At 32.9% G+C, this 22,350-nt stretch overlaps 1 protein-coding gene across 1 annotated transcript in view; it reads right to left on the bottom strand.

The window, feature by feature from the left end:
• LOC140436722 (transcription factor Sp9-like) overlaps positions 1–22,088 on the bottom strand; it is a 549,705-nt gene extending 527,617 nt beyond the window's left edge. Inside the window, exon 1 of the mRNA XM_072525777.1 lies at positions 21,749–22,088. Coding sequence (XP_072381878.1) covers positions 21,749–21,757 — 9 coding nt within the window. The 5' untranslated portion in view covers positions 21,758–22,088. The remainder of the gene's footprint in view (positions 1–21,748) is intronic.
• Between the last annotated feature and the right edge of the window lie 262 nt (positions 22,089–22,350).

Here is a 22,350-nt window from a genome sequence, read left to right as displayed (position 1 = left end):
CGGGCAATTAATTTCTCAGCATTGACCTTTTTATTTTCCACTGAGCTATTTGCAGCGTTTTAGAAGTTGTAGCTGTCAATGTCAAAGTTTCGGCACCATAGGTCATCACAGGCAACACATATTGGTCAAATGTTTTACGTTTTAAAGAAATTGGTATATCGCTTTTAAAGATGTCTTTGTTTTCCATAGCCTGCTCATGCTAGATCTATTCTTCTTCGTAGTTCGCATGTTTGGTTGTCTTTTGTGATCTTTATTTCGTGTCCAAGATATATTATGAATTTTTCCACAAGCTCTACTTCGTTGACTCCAATATTGATATTTCCGCTAGGTACTAGGTTTGTCATATACAATTGTTTTGGAGATGTTTATTTTAAGACCCTACTAGCATACACTAACTGAAGTCAGTGGCGGATCCAGAAATTTTTGTCAGGGGGGTCATGGGTCTTGAGGGTGATTTTGATACACTATTTAAATGTTTGCCCTTTCATTGGCTGATCCCCAGAAATTTGCCGGGGGGGGGAAAAGGGAGTCATGGGTCTTGAGGGTGATTTTGATATAGGATTTAGATTTTTGGACCTTTACGATTGATATGATTTGTGCCTCATGTAAGGGAACCATTTTCTCAATAATTATTTTAAACGATATATTAAACAAATGAGAACTTATTAAAACCCAAATACCCAAAATACAAAATCAAGAACAAACCAAGGATAAATAAGTATAAACTAAAGTTAAGTAATTTAAATGCAATAACTCAATGTAAGTGTAAACATTAATGAATGTATTTAACATTCCTAATAAACTCTATCTTATCGTTGGATATCCGATATATATTTATAAAAACATTCATTTATTCCTTATTGCTATACGAAATGCATGTACTCTTGGAATTATAAGTATGAAGAAGCCTTTGAAATGTGTGTTTTTCGAAGAATGCTGAAGATTTCGTGGACAGAGCACGTGACCAATAACGAAGTGCTGAGAAGAATGAGGACTGAGAGAGAACTCTAAATATTGTAAACAACAGAAAAACGAGTTATCTAGGACATATTTACAGAGAAAAAAATATAACTTTCTAAAACTCATAATGGAAGGGAAAGTAGAAGGAAAAAGAGCTCCACGAAAGGTCCACGAAGAAAAAAATGCTCCTGGCTGGAGAATATAAGAGACTGGACAGGCATTGACACACATTCGATACTAAGAACAACTCAAGATAGAGAGCAATTTACTGTATTATATCCACCCTTCCGTAATAAAGAAGAAACCTTAAGAATAAGTGTAAACAGCACTTTATTTAAATTGATTTATTCAACAAAAAGCATAATATAATTAAGGAATAGTTATTTCTATAATTAGGCATATTAGGCTATAAGTGAGTGAAATATTTTTTTAATCGGTATTGAAATTTCTCTCACGATTTGTCAGCAACAGCCGGCAACGAGTGGTAAATAAAATTCAGTCATTAAAAATACTATAAGAATAAGATAAGGTAAATATTATATAATTTTATAAAAATGTATTCTTTTCGCCTATCCGATTTAGCAAATCGCTCTATGATTGCATCAACATCTAGAGAAATTTGAGGATGCACATTGATGAGTGCTAAACCAGTTAACCTTACCGCAGAAGTTCTATTTCTAAGCCAAGTCTTTAGACGCTTAAGCGTAGAACGCTCTGTTGCTGCAGCACTGACTGTCAGTGTATTAATATTTGCAGAAATATTCTGGTATTTGGATACATATGAATATCGCAGTTTTCTAATACTTCTAAAATACAATCAGGAAGTTTTCCATTATTTTGCACGACTCTTTTCCACTTTTGAATACACAGTGAAAACTCTTGTTCTACCGTGGAATATGCAGTAAGTAGTTGGTCCAATAATATCCTGGAAGGTGTCAACAATTTTTTTAATGCAACTTTATCTTCTGGTGTGTTATCAGTTTTAGGTAAAACAACTCGAAGATTAAATAGATTCAAAACTTTCCATGAAAGTCGTTCTTCTAAACCATTTAAGATATTGTCTAAAAGGGATAAATAAATAGATCTTCGGAAATATTCTTCCAAGAGTTAGCAGATTGGTTTTGACGACAGGTTTGACGAGAAACTATGCGAGGCATCTTCAATTCAATGTCTAGTTGTTCAGCTATTTGTTTACTTCATAGTAAAGTTTGCTAAAAACAGATTTAGCATTTGATCTTTTATTTTGAAGAATGCATTTAGTGTCCTCTGTGGTATCAGTAGCCTACTTAAACTCTAATTCTGGTGACTAAAGAAGACGACCAAGTGATACAGTTGTACCTAAAACATCACTAAGACAAACTACTGTTTCACAATTTCACAAAATACCTTGGACAGCAGCCCCCAGTTCCTTTAGTTTGTATTCACTAACATATCAGACTATCAGTAACAACAATATTCACTTTGATATTTATTATAGATGAATTATAAAATGTAGCACACAGTCTCAACAATTATAATACATATTCAAACTACAAACAACTAATTCGTAGACAAAACTAAAGATAAGAAATACCTAATAGAAAATAAAAATGTGCGGATTTCGTGCGAAAAGTCATGGCATGTACATTGAATGAGCAATAATGTGTGGACTGTAATTCTATCTCATCGATAATCGAACGATTCTTTGGCACTCAAATGACGAATTGACTCAATTTGAAAATCGCGTAACTCTGAATTCGTGGAAGTCTTAGTCGAGGTATTTAGAATTGTTGATTTTTTTAAAGAGCAATTTAAAAAGGCTTCTGTATAATTCTATACTTACCCCTACAATAAATGAGTTTGAATCATTTCAACTCTTGACTTCCTGCTTATAGGGTTGATGGGTTTTAAATTATTTTTTTTTAGGATTATTTGATTGATATTTAATTTTGTTTTGGGGGTGGTCATGACCCCCGTGACCCCCCCCTTGGATCCGCCACTGACTGAAGTTCATGTAGCATTATACATATCTCCTTGAGGTTGTCCGAGAACAAAACTATGTCTTTATCTTTCCAGTTAGTTAAGTTTTTTACAAGCATATTCTAGTACTGCGGTAAACAGTTTAGGCGAAACTGTTTAAGTTATTGCTTACGGTCATCTAATTTCACTGTTCTGTCTGTTCTGTCTGTGGTCAAATTGAAAATAGGAATACTAGTGCCCATTTAGTCCTTGTAGAATTAACGATTACGCTGGCTTCAGTTAAAAAATAAAATGAAGTAATAAACAACCGTCATTTAATATTGTTAGTATCCTAAGTGTCCTCCTATTAGTACCAACATCGGTACCGTAAAAAATTGTAAAATTACATATAATTTACTTTAATAGTTCCAAATAATTATCGTCATTGACAATAATTTGTTTTTTATTCTATGATTGCATGCGGAATTCGAATAATATAGGTATCTGTGTTCCAACAAAAAATGGTACCGACTCGATCTAAAACTCTATTATTATTTAATTCACGTATCGTGATTTTGGCAATGTTATTAATAAAAAGGAAATAGGTATTTCATTGTAACTATAATTTTGGGACAATACCGCTCTTTGCTGATTTTTATACGGGGAAAATAGTATAAAATAAATGAAAGAATTTTGTTTGTGGTAATGTAATGATTTATTTAGAATAAGCATAAAATTAAAATAGCTTTTATAAATTAAACGGAAATGTTCATAAATACTAATACGAAAACTGTTGTTTGAAACAAAAGTTGCAATCACGAACAAACAAGTGTAGCAAGAGAAGATCGATAGCGTATTTGGATGGTATTAAATGTATTACTACAAAAAGTATAAATAATGATATAGAAAATCATGAACTAGGAAAGTACTCGGTTCAATAATGCATGTATGTGGCCGTATGATTATAATACAAATGCTGTTCTGTGCAACTTTTACACAGGGTTTTATAAGCTATATTAGAAATTTCTTTTTTTCTCGAAGTAGAAATCTACCAAGGAAAAACTCCTTCTTAGTGGAACAATGCAGTCATTATTTTATTGAACAAGCAACGAGACATAACATATTTAAAAAATTACCGGCCTATCAGTTTGCTTTCACACATATATAAACTTTTCATAAAAATTATCAAAAAAAGACTGGACGCTAAATTAGACTTCTATCAGCCTAGAGAACAAGCTGGATTTAGATCGGGATACTGCACTAACGACCACTTACTAGTGATAAAGAACCTAATATATAAGTCTGCAGAATACAACAAACCATTGGCACTGATATTTGTCGAGAAACTACGAGAAAGCATTTGATAGCATAAGCCATCAGAAAATAGTAAAAGCATTGACAGAATGCCGAATAGATCATCGCTACACTAAGGTAATCAAATGTATCAAATATATCTACATGGTATTAACATAAATGGAGAGCAGCTCAGTCATTTCAGATTTTCAGATGACATCGTTCTTATAGCCGATCGTATGGATGAAGCAATAATAATGTTTGAAAAATTATATCACGTTTCCTTGGAGGTCGGACTAAAGATTAATATGAAGAAGACGCAAATAATGACTAAGCTGGTGCTAAATCGAAATATTGCTGTTGATGGAAGAGATATTGTGCAGACTACATCGTATAAGTGCCTAGGACATGAGTGTCTCTCTGAGAGACCGAATCCCAAACGAAGAAATACGTCGCAGAACAAAAACTACAGAAGCCATCGAAAAAATTGCGTCGTTAAAATGGAATTGGACAGGACACGTCGCCAGTTTGTCAGATAACCGACTGACGACCTGAAGCGTGTTAGCAATAACTGTATGTAAGCCGCACAAGACAGAGAGTGGTGAAAAGAACTGAGGGAGACCTATGTTCATCAGTGGACGCAAACAGGTTGATAATGATGATACTTAAATGTACTAGAAAAAAGAGTTATAATGAGATTATAATACTTGCAACATCGTTGCAAATATCACATTTTGACGAACCATATCTTGGTTACCGTTAGTCCTTGCCTTACCAAATGCCATTTTGAAAAGGAAGTATGTATATAACTTTTTTCCTGTGAAGCAATGCCTATACCTATACCCCCGTGGAAAAAATTTATGGGACAAAACAGAAAAATCGCGTATGGTCCTGTTTTTTACTTCGTTATTTGAATATATTTTTGTCAACAAAAAAAAATTTTGACTTTAAAATTTGACATTTTGATAGAAAATTTAATTTTGAATAAATTTTCTGTAAACGTGTGTGTACGAAAAGTGCAATGAATTCGAGTTAAAAATAAAAAACTGAAAAATGGAATAATTTGACTCTTTCTTAAAAACATACCCCTTTAAATGGCACCACGCCTTGTTTTTTTTTTATATATTTGGGAGTCCATTGACTATATCAAAGAATAAAACCCCTTTAACGTTTTAGTTCCTTTCTAAAGTACATAATCAGTAGCCTACTTATAGAGCAAGAAATTGCTGCTAATTTTACTCTCTTTAACTAATTAACTTATTGCGTACAATAAAAATTTTAAAATATTTGGAAAAAAGAAAATTCGAAAATTATTTTTATGAAAATAAAAAAAAACGAATTATCAAGTCAATGTTTAATAATAAAAAAAAAATCATTAATAAGAAAAAGTTCTATTAAGACCAAGGCACCCTCACGAAAAAATCTTAAACACGCTTATGCTGTAATCCGACCTGCCATAACATATACAACAGAAACAAAACCAGATACAAGCACGACAAGAAGATATTTGGAGAAAAATGAAATGAGAAATAAGAAGAAGAATAACCAGAACAAAAATACTAGACAGAACAAGGAGTAATGAGATTAGAGACCTATGCAGAATAAACAACAATTGAATAGGTGCAAGGAAGAAAAAAAACAGTCATATCAGCCCAATGGTAAAGAACAGAGTGACTAGAATAGCCCGGGATAAGTCTACAATTGGAAAAAGAAGTACAGGTTGTCTGCGGAAAAGATTGAATGATTTAATTCTACTAGGGTAGGAGTTGACGTCGAAAATAATTTGCCATTTGCCTATATAAAAGTAGAAGAAGAAGGATTTATTATTTTCAATATTTGCTGTTATATTCATTATATTTAATTATTTAAATATTGCATTTACAATGTTGAACTTCCTATCCTAGAGGATCCTTAGAGAATCCTTAATAACAAAGATATATCAACAAAGACCAAGATGACAATATACAAAACAATATATAGACCTACAGTGACATATAGAGCAGAAAATTGGATATTAAACAAAAGACATCACAGCAGAATTCAGGCAGCAGAGGTGAAATACCTCAGAAGAACGATAGGAGTAAAAAGAACTGATAGAATCAGAAATGAAGAAATAAGAGAAAGAGTCAAAATCAAACCGATACTCGAGTCAATCGAGGAGAAAAAATAGGCATGGTTCGGACATCTAACAATAGACAATACGGACAATAATAGACAAGTAAAAAGAGTGTGGGACTCCAAACCAATAGGAAAGAACAGAAGAGGAAGACCCATTAAAGAATGGAACAGTGACATCTCGCAGATACTGCAGAGAAAGAGTAAGACTTGGCAGGAAGCAACACAAATGGCATCCAATAGGAAGGAACGGAGAAAGTTCGTTAAGAGCTAGGACACCTCAGAAGACTGTCAAATATTGTAATTTGATGAATTGTATTATAAACGGCCCAACACCGAAAGGTACAAATGGGTCTACTGATTAAGTAAGTAAGTACTTCCTATCCTTATAAGTGTTTCTGACAAACCTTTTACATACGATTATTATTTACATAAATAATTATATTTTAAAAATAATACTTCAGTCGTTAGAGACAAAAATGCCCACTGAACCTCTAAAAATCATATGAACAATCTGAATTTTGCCAAGAATGTCAATTTTGGAACTCCAAAAAAGAAGTATTAGGTGAACGACTGTTTACAATATCAGTCAACAATATCAACCTACGTTAACTGTTGTGAAATAATACTCTTATATCTACAACGAGATATTAATTATTTTTGACTGTATTATATTCTAATATAAATACCCTTACGATATGTATTGTATTTATACCTATAGATATCTAAATACTTATGTCAGCTTAAATAATATTGTTTATGAACCGAATACACTTTCTAGGCCATCAATACGTACTTTCAGGTGAGATCGATGGATTAGTTACTGTTAAAAATATTAATAGTGAATTTTTTTATTGTAATTTATAAAATATTTTCCGTTTTAATACTTACGAGTTAAAACGCTACCACATCCGGGCTTCCTCCTAAATTTCCCCGGGCTATTCAGAATACATCGTCTACATATCTCAGTATGGCCTCATGGATCAGAGTTGTTGGACACATTCCTGAATGATATAAACGATATAGAAGAGACAATAACATTTACCATGGAAAAGGAATATAATAACACAATACCTTACCTAAGAACGGTACTGGGTATGAGACTCAGGTGTATAGAAAACCAACACATACCAACAGATATTTAAATTTCAAATCAAATCACAATATTAATTTTAAAAGGGGAATCATTAAATCCTTTTCAACAATCGACTGAATAGAACAGAACAACTTAGAACGAGATCCTACAGCATACACATATATTTGTTACCAAAACTCAAAATCAAAATTTCGTAATATAGGTTTTGAAAATTAGTCTCCAACAATGGAAATTCTATAGCAACCGGTCAATGGAAGTGATAAATTTTATTGATCTTATGAAAATCGTAGAAAATGGCAAAAATCGCGAAACGTTTATTTATTTAAGAGCTTTATAGAAACTTCATTTACGGCAAAATGTGAAACTTGTATACGAAAGCTGCACTCTTTCACCTTTAAAACTCATTTTAATTTTTGTCGATAGGAAACTCTGATCAAAAGATATCGAATTTTCGAGCGCGTAACTGACCTTTAAAATCGCCAGTCGTTTTAAGCTTTTTTTCTGAGAGAACGGTTTCTTCTACACAAAAAATGCTAATAAATATTTTTGTTCAAAACTATCTCAGCTACATTTCTTATTTGAAAGATTTTTGTCTACAGTGTAAAGATTCTTGGTAAATCTATGTTTTTCGTTTTTCCCTCTTACGCGGGGGGTTTTAGGGGAAAGTCCAAGAATAGGAGTAGGAAACTTTTTTTGCATCTTATATATTATAGATATATTAAAAATACTAAAACTAAGAATATAAAAAAGAGTAATGAAAATGAAATATGAAATCAATTATTCTGGTCAGAATTATAAAACATTTATAAGAGGCATAACAACTCAATAAAACAACGGAGCTGCTTAATGTAAAAAAGTTATACTAAGTGCTATAAAACAGACACATTAAACTTAAACAATTGTTGTAAACCTAATGCTTGATTTATATTTGTATAATAAATCATAAAATTCTTTCAGTTATTGTTGTAAATTATCTACTAAAACGTGTAATATATTGCACTTAAATCCAACTTAAACATTTACTTCTTTTATGGTGTTATTCTCGTAGAAAAATACTATCATTTGCCTACTTAGTACTTTAGAAGACCTTCTGCTTTATTAGTGTCATTAACTACCATGCAAGTGTTAGTACTTTGAAAATAAATATGATTTAATTGCATAACATTTTCTTCGTTTACGTTGGTATAGGATATAATGGGCAATTTTGCAAAACTACATTCCAGTTACGTTTGCTTATTTTAAAAAACTATTTTTGTACAGTCATTTTTTTTAATGCTTAAACTTTTCTCTGCATTCGTACTTTGAATAGTATTATAGCATCGGTGTATTCGTTTTTTTTTGATGGGTAAACAGTTCTTTTGTCCCTTTATTATTTATGGTACAGAATGTAAGCTTCATTTGATTGTACCTAAAAGTAAAGTATCAGAAGTATTGCGCAGTTGCATGACGATGCATTAGGTGGACACTTTGATATTTGCAATAGGTTCGAGAACGATTGTATTGGGTGAACTGTAAAGATGTAAGAAGATGGTGTCATAAATATGAACGATGTGCTACTAGTAATGGTTCAGTTCATGAAAAGAGGACACCCATGAAACAGTACAATGTGGTAGTCCTATGAAAAGAGTAGCATAAAGAGTAACAAATCAAAAACCTGTGACCGTTTCAGACGTACTTGTTAAAGAATTCTTCAGCCGATTTGGTGTTTCTTTGGAGGTACACCCAGATCAAGGATAAAACTTTGAGTCAGCCCTCTTCCAAAAAGATTGAAAATTAATTGATGTTAATGAGACTATAATGACATCCCTGCATCCTTAATCAGATGGAATAGTTTAGAAGATGAACAGAACAATGGGTAAACATCCGTCCAAAGTTGTATCCAAGCATCAAAGAGATTGGGACCAGCACATTTATTTATTCTACTAACACATTTATGATATTACCCAACACGATACATCCAGATAACCAGTTTTAGAATGACGAATCACTATGATTCTCGAAGTAAGAATAAAAGCTTTGAAATAGGCGATCTTGTCTGTCTTGTCAAAAAGTAATCAATAAATTTGTAAGAAAGTATTCCAGTTTTCAAAATACAGTTATAAATATGCAGTTTTTTGTAACATAATATACGAAATCTGATCTGAACCTGGGCCCGTGTTTTTGAATATCTTAATGGTATATTCCATTTCGGCTCTAACAAGAAGAAACTTTGGAAAAAAGAAGTTATAATTTGGATACTTTGACCCAAGAGAGTACAAGAATACTATATCAACAAAGACTGGATGGCAAACTAATGAATATAACTGAAACATCAACAGTAGAGGAGGTATATAAAAACGTAGTCGTTAGCGTTAAAAAAGCTGCAGAAGAAGCACTCGGCTCTAACACTCAAAGACAAAGTGAAAAACTATGGTGGAACAAATAAATAGAAGCACTCGTAGAAGAGAAAAAGCAAGCGTATATCAGATGGCTGAGCAGTAAACAACAAAAAGATAGAGATGAATTCCTTTAACTCAAAAGAATAACAAGAAAAACAACAGTAAAAGCAAAAAGAGAAATGTGGTATAAGAAGTTCTAGGAAATTAATACCTACCTGGGCGGCAGAAAATGTACAGAAACATGGAAGTTCCTCAGTAAAATAAGAACTAACAAAAGGAAGAGCACAAACATTCAATTAATATCCACACAAAAATGGGAAAAGTACTATGGGGAACTACTGACAGAAAATAGGGACGAATACTTAATCACCAACAGAGGTTAATATTGAAGGAGAAGATATAATAATACAAGTGACAGAAATTAGAAAAGCTATAAAAGAACTGAAAAACGGTAGGTCTTCAGGACCAGGGGATATCCCAGCCGAACTAATAAAATGTGGATCACAAAAATTGTTTGAAACCGTCACTTGGTGCATAAATCAATTTATAAATGGTTCTCCCGTACCCGACGAGTGGAAAATTGCTTATATTTCGTCGATCCATAAGAAAGGAGATAAGCTTAAATGTGAAAACTATAGAGGGATATCAGTCACTAGTACATTCAGCCGTTTGTATGGACGAATAATTAAGGACCGCATTGAGAAAGAATACACAGACCAAGAGGAAGAAGAACAATCCAGTTTTCGAACAGGAAGAAGCTGTACTGATAATGTCTTCTGCCTCAAACAACTAATAGAAAAAAAAATAAGCACAAATCAAGAAACCCACCTCATGTTTATTGACTTGCAGAAGGCGTACGATACAGTTACTGTAAACAAACTCTGGAACGTGTTACGACAGATGAATATTAGTGTAAGCTTAATAAAAGCCTTAAGAAATTTGTATGAAGGGTCAACATCACAAATAAAAAATGGAAACAGACTATCGCAAAGCTTTCTGGTTAATAAAGGTCTACGTCAGGGGTGTTGTGTATCACCGACCTTGTTTAAAATATATGTTGCAAAAGCATTGAAAGAGTGGAAACGAAAATGCAGAGGTATGGGCGTAGACCTTGGAGAGATTTGCTTGTATACATTGCAGTTTGCTGATGACCAGGTTGTTATAGCAAACGATAAAGATGATCTGGAGTACATGGCAAGGAAATTATAAGAAGAATATAGAAAGTGGGGACTAGAAATTAATACAGAAAAAACAAAATACTTACCAATAGGTACCGAACTATCGAACATCACATTAGAAAATAACGAAATCATCATGCCCTGCGATCATTACACATACCTAGGAATCGTTTTTGACAAAACGGAGAAATATGATGAAGAAATAAAGAGAAGCATAACACAATCCAGAAAAACAATAGGTTGTCTAAACAGCTTACTGTGGAGTCATGAAATAGGAAAAAGAAGAAAACACAATATCTACGAATCTCTTATTAAAAGCAGGCTATTGTACGGAGCGGAAACTTGGCGAATAACCGAAAACAACAGAAGAAAACTGGAGGCAGTAGAAATGGACGCTTTTAGAAGATCAGTAGGAGTGTCACGCAGAGAGAGAATACGTAATGATGAGATAAGACAGCGAATGGGGGTTGACGGCTCTCTAACACCAGACATAGAAAGAAAACAGCTGATATGGTACGGACACGTTCAGAGGATGGATAACTCAAGACTCCCAAAAATAATTATGCAATGGATACCACCAAACCGCAGAAAGAGAGGAAGATCCAATAAATCTTGGAGAAAGGGAGCAACGAAGGCGATTAGCGCAAGACTTAGAGAGGTCCAATGGGATAATAGAGTGCCACAATTATATCGAGAAATACAAAAGTAAAACTCTATAAAACAATAATACACCCAGTCCTAACACATGGTTCAGAGACCTGGACTCTAACAAAAAGTAATGCAAACATGTTAGAAGGTTTCGAAAGAAAAGTACTAAGGCAAATTTATGGAGCAATGAATGACAATGGAGTGTGGAAAAGACGATACAGCTTCGATCTTTATAGAATGTACCAGGAACCTGATATCGTAAAACTTATTAAGATAGGTGGATAGCGCATATATTGCAGATGGAACAGAATGACCCAGCTAGAAAAACGCTCCGTGATAGACCCATTGATCAGAGAAGAAGAGGAATGCCTAGAATAAGGTTCCTTGATAACATCGATGAAGACATGGGAAATATAGGAATACGTGTTTGGCGGAGAAAGGCGATGGAAAGGGACGACTGGAGAGAAATTCTTGACAAGGCTAACCTACGCAGGGTTGAAAAGCCAGAATGATGATGATTATGGACTGTACCTCAGCTTTTCAAGTTATATAGTGCAAATAAACCTCATTTTTGCGTTACGTGGTGTTAACTAAGATAATTCTAAAAAAGTTCAAATACGAGAGAGTTTTTAGCTTCTTACCTTCGATACTACAGGGGAAGGACTATTTAATTTTGTAGCTGAACTATTACAAAATTAAAGTTTAAATATAAAGACACAAGAGGGTATGATAACGGTGTCAATATGTGTGAAAAGCATAATGGCTTACAAAAACGTATGCTCGATGCTAACCCTCGGGCTTTTTTGTTCCATGCACTGCATATAGCTTAAATTTAGTAGTGAATGATGCTGCTAAAATTTCAAATAAAATAGATAATTTTTTTGGTATTGTACAAGAACTTAACTTATTTTTCTCTTCTTACACAAAAAGATGGGATTTTATAAAACTATATATTCCTGATATTCTAGAAATAGCAAATAATGATACCTTTAACATAGAGAGTAGACATAAAGCAAGTTCTTTACTATTAAAATATTCAATCATTTAAATTTATTTGTAGTATGATTATTTGGTATGATGTTTTATTCCAGATTTATATTTTTAGCAAAATAATGCAAATTGCAACCATTGACATAAAAGTATGTCAAAACTATTTAAAAAATCTAGTTGGTCATTTTAAAAATTACACAGATGAAAATGTTTTTGAGAAAATAATTGCTCAAGCGAAAAAATTAGCCGCTGATCTTGAACTATAGTGTATTTTTATGTATGAGAGAGTAATAAAACAATAAATTATGTATGCAAATCCCTAAACTGTTGATACGGGTGACTCAATGAAAAACAGATATTTGTCAACAAGTTTACAGAAGTATATAGGAAAACAATTTTAAATTGAGTATGACCACCAGGTATAAAGGTTGGAGCAGAATAGAATACAATAGTTGTGAGGAATTACTAATCCCTAAATAAGGTTGCCAGTGTCGGAGTGATGGAGGTTAACAGGTACTAATGAATTTGCAAGAAATGTAAGATGTTTATTTTATTGGTTATATATAACCAATAAAATTTTAATAAATACCTACCTACTTGCAAAATAAAGTTTAATTCTTTAGATAAAATAAAACGTTTTATTTTATCTATTTGCAAAATAAAGTTTAATTCTTTGCCTATTTGCAAAATAAAGTTTAATTCTTTAGATAAAATAAAACGTTTTATTTTATCTGAAATGAGTGCATTCCACTAAGTAAGGGTTTCAACAATCAAACATTTAATTATTTAATTCCAGGTATCTACGACAGTAATTGACTAGATAATTACCTTCTAAACTTATTCCACAGAAAATGTGATAGTGGGTTTTTCCATTTTGTAGGAAGGTCCAAGTGGCGTATTCAAAATTCTTAACAGTTCACTAAAAGTAGGTACTTCAGTTGCAAGGTGCAGTTTATTGTGTATACTAGTGTTATGGAAAATTTGGAAGTGCCGTGTAAACGCCGAAAAATTGGTTCTCTAACAGTTAATGAAAAAACATTAATATTTAATTGTTTTAAATCATTTACAGACAAACGTTTATGTGAAAGTGTTGATGAGACCGTTGAGTTAGTTAGCAGTACACTTGGTGTTGGGAAATCTACGATTTACAGAGTTATTAAAGAAGAGAAATGTAGTTTTCAAATGCCACGTAATGCTCCAGGGAAACCAAAATTTCAAATAGAATATCATTTTAAAGAAGGACTTCGACGGAAAGTGCATGAATTCTTCTTTAGACAAGAATTTCCAACATTGGATAAAGTTCTTGTCTCAGTTCGAGATGATAAGGATTACCCAGAAATGAGTCAAAGTACGTTATGGAAACTTTTAAAAGAAATAGGCTTCCGCTGGAAAAAGAATCCCAGAAAGTCTATTTTATTAGAAAGAAGCGATATTGTCATATGGAGAAGACATTTTCTAAGAACCATAAAGGAAAAGGAAATGAGAAACCAAAAAAGAAAAATATTTTATCTTGATGAAACATGGATCAACGAGGGTCATACACCAAATAAATTTTGGCAGGATGAAACTGTTACAAGTCAAAGGCACGCTTTTGTAAATAACTTATCTACTGGTTTAAACCCACCATCAGGAAAGGGACGCAGGCTGATAATAGTACACATTGGCAGTTCAGACGGTTTTGTTGAAGGTGGTTTATTAACTTTTGAATCAACTCGTACCGGTGACTACCATGAAGACATGAACGCTGATGTCTTTCAAGAATGGTTCGAACAAATGATAGATCTTCTTCCTAAGAACTGTGTAATAGTAATGGATAATGCAAGTTATCACTCCAGACTTATAGAAGGACTGCCCACAACCAAGTGGTTAAAAAAAGACTTGCAGAATTGGCTGAGTTCAAAAAATATTACGTACCATCCCGGATCTATAAGAAAGGAACTTTATTCGTTGTGTGCCCTTCATAAAGAAAAATTTAAAAAATACGAAATTGATGAAATTGCCAAAAATCGTGGAATGACAGTACTTAGATCCCCACCATATCATTGTGAATTAAACCCGATTGAACTGGTATGGGCACAGATAAAGAGTGAAGTTTCAAGAAAAAATACCACTTTTAAAATTCATGATGTTAAACAGTTGTTTTTGGAGGCCGTAAATAATGTAAAACCTGAAAACTGGGAAAAGGCAGTAAATCACACTATTAAAGAAGAGGAAAAAATGTGGAAGCTGGACAATATTACTGATAAAATGATCGAGCCAGTTATTATAAATCTTGGTTCTGAAAGTTCATCTTCTGAATCTGATTTGGATTTGTAACAAGTAGCTGTAAGTTTTATATTAATATTTTTATTCATCTATTTAACATACCTTAGACGGTTTTAAAAACTCTTTTTCTCTTTTGTAATTTTTAAAAATTAAAAAAAATGTGAATTTTTTAAAACCCTTTTTAATGTAGGCCAGTCAGTTCTAATATAGTGTGTGATAAAGGAGGTCACTTTTATTTACATACACATAACACTTTATAACACTGAAATAATTCATTTATTTTTTACAATTATTCAAAGTAATTTTTCAATTAATCTTGAGCACGCCCATGGAGTGGTCGGAGCTACCAGTTAAAATTATGCTAATTACTCTCTCGTTCATAAAAATAAACTATAGAACAAGGTTTTCTTTCGTTAAATATTGTGAGGCGAAAATATAGGTCAAAATTTTTCGACTATGAACATAGAGATGAGATACCTCAAAACCCAAAATTAACTTTTAAAATATTATTAATTTTTTAGAATTATTGATCAAGCACCAAGTTCGTTAAATAGTAGATTTGATATGATGTCTGATTATGATAATGCTTTAAATTTTTTTAGTAGTATTTTTACATAAGTAGATGATATTTTAAAAAACTGTCTTGCTCTTCAACCACAGCTAACTGATCCAGTAAAGACGAAGGCTGATATTGATGCAACTGATTTATTTGAAAATGATCTAACTTCACCTTTAACAAACATCACTATTTCATAAAGAATCCTCCTCACTTTACCTGTATTTGTTGCTTCTGGTAAGAGATCATTTTTAAAATTTAAATTGATTAAACAGTATTTGATGTCTACCATGGTACAGGAAAGATTATCTGGTTTGGCAATGTTAGTAATAGAGCAAGAGCTCGTCAATAAAATTGACTTTGCAAGATATTATAAAAGTATTTGCTGCTATCAAATCTAGAAAACACTCATTTAATTCAATTTAGATTGAAGGTATCGATTTCTAGATTTACTAGGTAATATATTAATGTTTTATTTGTTGTTTTTTGCCATCTTCAGTAAACCAGCTACAAGAAAAATAACATTTGAGGTCTGGCAATTTCGGTTGTTTAAAGGGCGGTTTTCACGCTACGTCTTATTGTACGTTTTGATGGATAGGACAAATCCTATACAATAAAACGTGGCATGTAAACAGCAAAACGTACGTCTTGTCGAATCGAAATGAAATCCAAGGTCAGATCGTAGAAATGATGGGAGAAGCATAGTTTTGCGAGAACTGATAGGATAAAACGTTACGTGAAAATACATGTTCAGACAAGTTGTCCGATCTTGACTTATTTGACGACTAGTTCCACTGCAGTTCGTTTCATTTTTCCAAAAAAAAAAGCCTAATGTCAGATTTGCGGCAATGCACCCACGATTTTCTCGGGGAATTTATTGAATTGTATAAAAATTTTTAAGTAGTTATGTTTTAAAACCAAGTAGATTGCATTACAGGTTTCAGGAATTATTTGGCTTAACGCTGGTTTGGATATTATGATTGTGAACTCCAAGTCCTTGACACTGCGTCCTGTTGTAAGATATCTGAGAGTTGCTGTGAGTCTTTCATGGGGTGTAATGGCTTTTCTCATGAGGTGTCTTATTTCAATATGTATGGTGTTACCAATTCTAGCAATTGACAATAGGCTGAGGTGTCCATTCGCAAATAATTGCGCCAGTCATCTGGTTCGCCTCTTTTAGTAACGAGACATGGGAATACTGGCTTCTTTTTAGAAGACCACTCTCTTGACCGTCTTGTCTTTTCCCTCTTCATCCCCTTTTTCCTCATTCGTAGTATCTTTATAGTTAAAAAAATAAAAGAAAACAGCCGTGTTTCCTCCATAATAAAAAAAACACTTAACAAACTTCACACAACTCAAGACTCTGAATTAGAAATGAGGTAGAAAACGGAAGGAAAAACGTAGTGTGTATACACTGGACAAAACGTACATTTTGTCGTACGTTTTATATGACTCACAAAAAGTACAATAAGACGTAGTGTGAAAACGGGCCTTTAATTCGAGATCTAAATAAAAATTATAGATTTATTTCATAATTGGATATAATACATTTCGACACGTGATATGAATAACATTGTAACTCTACTTACAATGTTTTTCAGCTAAGGATTAAATAACATCTATAAAGGATAACCTTTATTTTGGTCTAATTACTTTTATCCTATCTTATCCAAATATAAAGGTATTTGACAAAATAACCTCATTCTAAGTGCAAATTCAAATTTTGAATAACGGTGGAAAAAACGTTGTAACCAACGTTGTAACCAAAAAGTTTTTATAACTTCATTGGAAGTTGTGATACAAGAAAGCAAGGTAGTGGACTATTACTATAAATATCATTCAAATCAATTTACTAGGCTCTTCTAATTAAAACGATGAGAAACAAGAAGTAAATTCTTTATTATTAACTGTTATGCATAGTGAGCCTGTATTAAATCCTAAAAACTCACGTGAAAATACTAGTTTTGAATTTTAAACAAAATTAATAACACCTACCTGAATCATTTACGACCGAACTAACTTCTACTGATAAAAATAAGGTACCAAATGTTCAGAGTGCATTACATACTCAAGATACATCGACAGCTGTAACTTCTACATGCACCAAAGGTATAAGTTCATCATTAAATACGTCTACTAAGAAAAAATAATATATATACATCGGTTTAGAACGTCTTTCGACGTTGTCCGATACCTAAACACCATCTCTCCCTATCTTCGCAGTCGTTTGTTGTTAAATTTCTTTCGCTCATGGACTTGTTTACGCCGTGTTGCCATTCTAATCTGGGTCTTCCTCTTTTCCGTCGACCTATCGGTTGCCATTCTACTACTTTTTTGGGGAGTCTTGTTGCTGGCATCCGTTGAACATGCCCATACCACCTTAATTGTTTCTTCTCTATATCTTGAGTTATATTTCCTTCTATTCCCATGCGTTGTTTTATTACATCATTTCTGATTCGGTCTGGTCTGGAAACACCTAAAGATCTTCTCATTGCATCCATCTCCACTGCTTCTATTCGCTTTTTGTTCTTTTCACTAATTCTCCATGTTTCAGCGCCATAAAGAAGAGTAGTTTTAATCATGGTCTCATATATATTAAATTTTCTTCCTTTCGTTATCTCTTTACTCCACATTATACCATTGAAACATCCTAAGACTTTCTTTGCTTGAGTGATTCGTTTTTCTATTTCCCGTGTATCAGTTCCTGTATTGTCAAAGGCAACACCCAAGTAGTCATAGCTCTGACAGCCGGAAATATGTTGTCCGTTTTCGAGGTCTATGTTATCTGACTCGTTTCCAATACAAAGATATTTGGTTTTTGTTGTATTGACATTCATTCCCCAGTCGTTATATTCTTCTATCAGTTTTCTAAGCATGTACTGCATGTCTTCCCTGTCGGTCGCTAGCACTACCTGGTCATCAGCAAATTGGAGTGTATATATACATTTATTGCTAAGCTCTATACCCATCCTATGCACCTTTCTTTTCCATCTTTCCAATTCTGCTGCAACATATATCTTGAATAAGGTTGGTGAGATACAGCATCCCTGTCGCAAGCCTTTTGTAACCAGGAATTCTTCCGTTAGATATTTTCCTGTTTTTATCTGTGCCTTTGAGTCTCTATACAGTTCTTGTACAGAATTTATCAATGTGTGGTTGATGTTAGATCTTTTCAACGTTGTCCACAGTTTTGTTAAGGGGATGTTTATGGTTTTTGCAGGTCTACAAAAGTAATATGAGTTTCTAGATTCTTAGCCGATCTTTTTTCTATTATTTGTTTAAGACCAAATAATACCCAAAGAAAAAAAATTTAGAAATGAAGTGACAAAGGGATCCAAGTATTTGGAACTGTGGAACTTTGTCCAAGAATATACTAGAAAAACTGGAAAATTAACGAAAATGAGAAAATTGGGACCTGGATGTAACGATAAATGTAACAGAACGTAAATCAAAATTATCTGAAAATGATAGAGTCAATTTATTTAATAATTTTTGGGAAATGGCTATTTATGACAAAGAGAGCGAATATTTATGTAGATATATTCTCAGACGACTGAGAAAAGTTGCAAAATTAAAAGAGTTCAGAAGAAGCTGGTCATATGAATATAATTTGTAAGTAGCAGAACACTGACTGCTCGTTTCTAAAAAAAAACATTTTGGGACACTTTTAACATAACAGATATGTGGTTAACTACGCTATTCAAAAAAAAAAGATAGTCAGGAAGGTGAAGGCTTTATACCTGGAGATATGTGAAAATTACATTCGTTCTCATATAAACTCTATTCCAGCAAAAAAACCCACTACGCAAGAAAAGAACAACTAAGATGTATTTTGATGAGTCTTTAACGCTTCCCAAATTATATTCACTGTATAATGAATAGATGTTAGAGAATCACCCATGCGATAAGCCAGCCACCAAAAGTGAGTATAGACACATATTCAATACTGAGTTTAATATCGGCTTTTGTACCGTAAAAAAATCAGGGTCTCACTTGTAATCTACATAACACTAAAGCAGAGAAAGACCAAATAGAAAAGGAATATTCTTTACATATTGCAAACATACGGATGTGAATCTAGGACCCTCCGACAAGCGGAAAGAAGAAAGATAGACCCCACCGAAATGTTCTGTTAGAGAAGAATGTTACGCATTCGGTAGACCTACCAAGTACAAATATTTTAATTTTAAATGAGCTTAAAGTTAGCGAAGTTTATCTCCAACAATTAAAATACTTTGGACATGTTATGAGAGCAGACACAGAAAATATGGAAAGAATTATTACCCAAGGAAAGGTAGAAAGCCACGGGGAAGATCTCCAACAAGATGGATCGATCAAATTACAGGCCTATGCAAAAGATCTATGCATGGTGGGTCAGGATTGAACAGAGAGAGAGAGAGATATATTGCAAACAAATGTGTTACACGTGAAGCCAAAAATCGTTTAAAAGGTTTTTAAGAAAACAGCAACAGTTGTAACTGTCCGCTTTGTTTTGCAAAAAATATTAACTACACCCCAATCAGAGGTATCATTGTTTTATTATAAAAGGAAGTTAAGATAAAGTGTATAATTTTACTATCTTTAATATTGGATCTGCGGAAGGTTATTGTTGCAAATGTGCAAATACACAAATGCAAATATTATAAACTCTTTTATAATTTGTAGATGCTCATTTTGTAATAAATAAATTTAACTTTAATACATCTAATTTTATTTACTTCTTGTTAGTATGTAGGATGTAAATATTCTTAGATACTTATTTGAGTAAAAAAAATCACGAGAAAAAAATTAATAATACTCTCTTTCTTTTTATATACCTAGTTACCATTTATATGCACCTAACAAAGAAACATACTTCATTGAAATATCATTGTATAAACCACTTACAATGATCTTCAATTTAAAATTCTTGAAAAACATGGTATTGTAACACGATCTAAATCAGGACCAGTAATTTTAACAATAATGCGGTACGAGAAAGTGAAAAGCTAAGGAAAAGTTATAAAATATGAATTAAGAAAACTACAAAAAATATTAAAACTGACGAAGTAAACAAATAAAATGTGTGTTTTTTAATCGCTCTCCTCTAAACTAAGCCAAAGTGGGTTACAATGTTTTTCATATCAGGTGTCGATTTAAAGGGCGCTAAAATATATCCCGCACACGGGCGCCGATCCGCCTTGCGGGAGCCCTGACGCTGATTAATGCTTGTCCCAAAAATTAGTATTTTTGTCATGTTGAAAGTTATACAAAATGCTTAATAAATTCAGTTCAAAAAGTGTATTTACAAAAGAATATATTATCTTTGACATCGACGTTCAAATTTATATATTTTAGTTCAATTATAATTTACGAAATATAAATAAAAAAAGATTCTATTTTTTTCTCAAAAACTTCATTCAATTTGCCGAACTGTTTTTTTTTAAGTGTAAAATATGAAACAAAAATTGAGCTTTCAAGACTAATTTTTCGAAAAGACAAAAAAAAGTTGGCGTAACCACATTAAACAAAAGATGAATAGCAGAATACTAAAATTACAAGAAAATAAACCAGCTGGAAAAAACTATTTCCAAAAAGTTTTAAAAGCATTAACTTTTTCATTTATTTATAAAATAGTCTGATGATTTCTGGATACAAGTTACATAAATCATAAAATACAAATTACTCAATTCCAAAATCATTTCTATTCAGGGCTCTTTCCTACGTTTTTTATTACTGATTTTTTATTTTCTTATATTATGTACATAGTTCTTTTACCTTTACACTTTTTAAAACTTATCACACTTCTGGGCATATTCCAAAAAATAATAAACAGCTAATAGGTTGTGTATCTGTCCTCTCTTGAAACAGTTTTGGATTAAATTCAATTTAAATTTTAAAAAAATATTTCATAATGATTTTAATCATTATTGCTAACCTTGTAAGAATATGAGAACTAGAAAAGAATAGGTACTAGAAGATGAAAGTGTAGAAAACAAAGCAAATATCATACATTTAAAAATTATTTTGAAAATCAATAAAATTACTCAAAATAAAAAAAAGTGGGAAGAAGCTATAAATATTTCTAATATTAAACATTTTATGCAAATACACATAAATATTTGTATATATACCGTTTTGTTGTTAGCATAACTTTCTTTCCTGCCTGGTCAAAGCAACCCTCAAGGCAGTAACCGCAACCGGATAGAGCGCGGGCGCAAAAGAGAGAGACGTATATATGTCAAAATATAATTTATGGCCACTTGGAAAACAAATCGGTGGTTCACACATTGTAGTCGGGAGAAACGGGTTTATTTAAAAAGAAGAATATATTTTTAGTTATAAAACTTACTGCAAGCATTTCGGGGGAACCTCGCCCCTTGTCTCGGTCAGTTCTGTTCTCCAGCTTGACAGTTAGAAACACAAACAGGTCCTCACACACAGCAGACACTCTCACAAAACCGCCAAAATAAAAAATAAAAAGACAGCTTCGCAAAAGGAAGAAGACTGTTAGTATTCAACACACCACACGCGTTACATGAGCCATTTGACTTGTAGCACCGGCGAACGCTACTTGCAAAAACAATAGAATAATAGCGACATATTACGGATAGTTACATACATTCATGTGTTTGATTGGAACTGAGTTAATTTTTCGAAAGGCACTTGCTGCCGTCTACGATTACCCGTTTCCTCACCAGCCCCACCGCGCATACATAAAATCTCACTATAATTTGCGTTTTTTGTCTTTATTTTACTTCGCTGCCCTCCTCTGGCCGGGGCGGCCATGCATCCGTAAAACCCGCCCAGTTAATAGCACCCTCAATTATGGCGATCGGGCGGACATCTTGCGGATCGCGAAGAAAAAGTCGCTTTGCTAACATGCTGACAGGTGGCGCCTTGTGCTAGTTAGCAGGAATCAAAAGTAGGGGATTTTTGGGAAGTTAACAGGAG

This window comes from Diabrotica undecimpunctata, chromosome 3 (genome assembly GCF_040954645.1).
Source record: "Diabrotica undecimpunctata isolate CICGRU chromosome 3, icDiaUnde3, whole genome shotgun sequence".
In the NCBI taxonomy this organism is placed as follows: Eukaryota; Metazoa; Arthropoda; class Insecta; order Coleoptera; family Chrysomelidae; genus Diabrotica; species Diabrotica undecimpunctata.
Note: the sequence above shows the minus strand (reverse complement) of the source record. Positions and strands in the feature narration are given on the sequence as shown.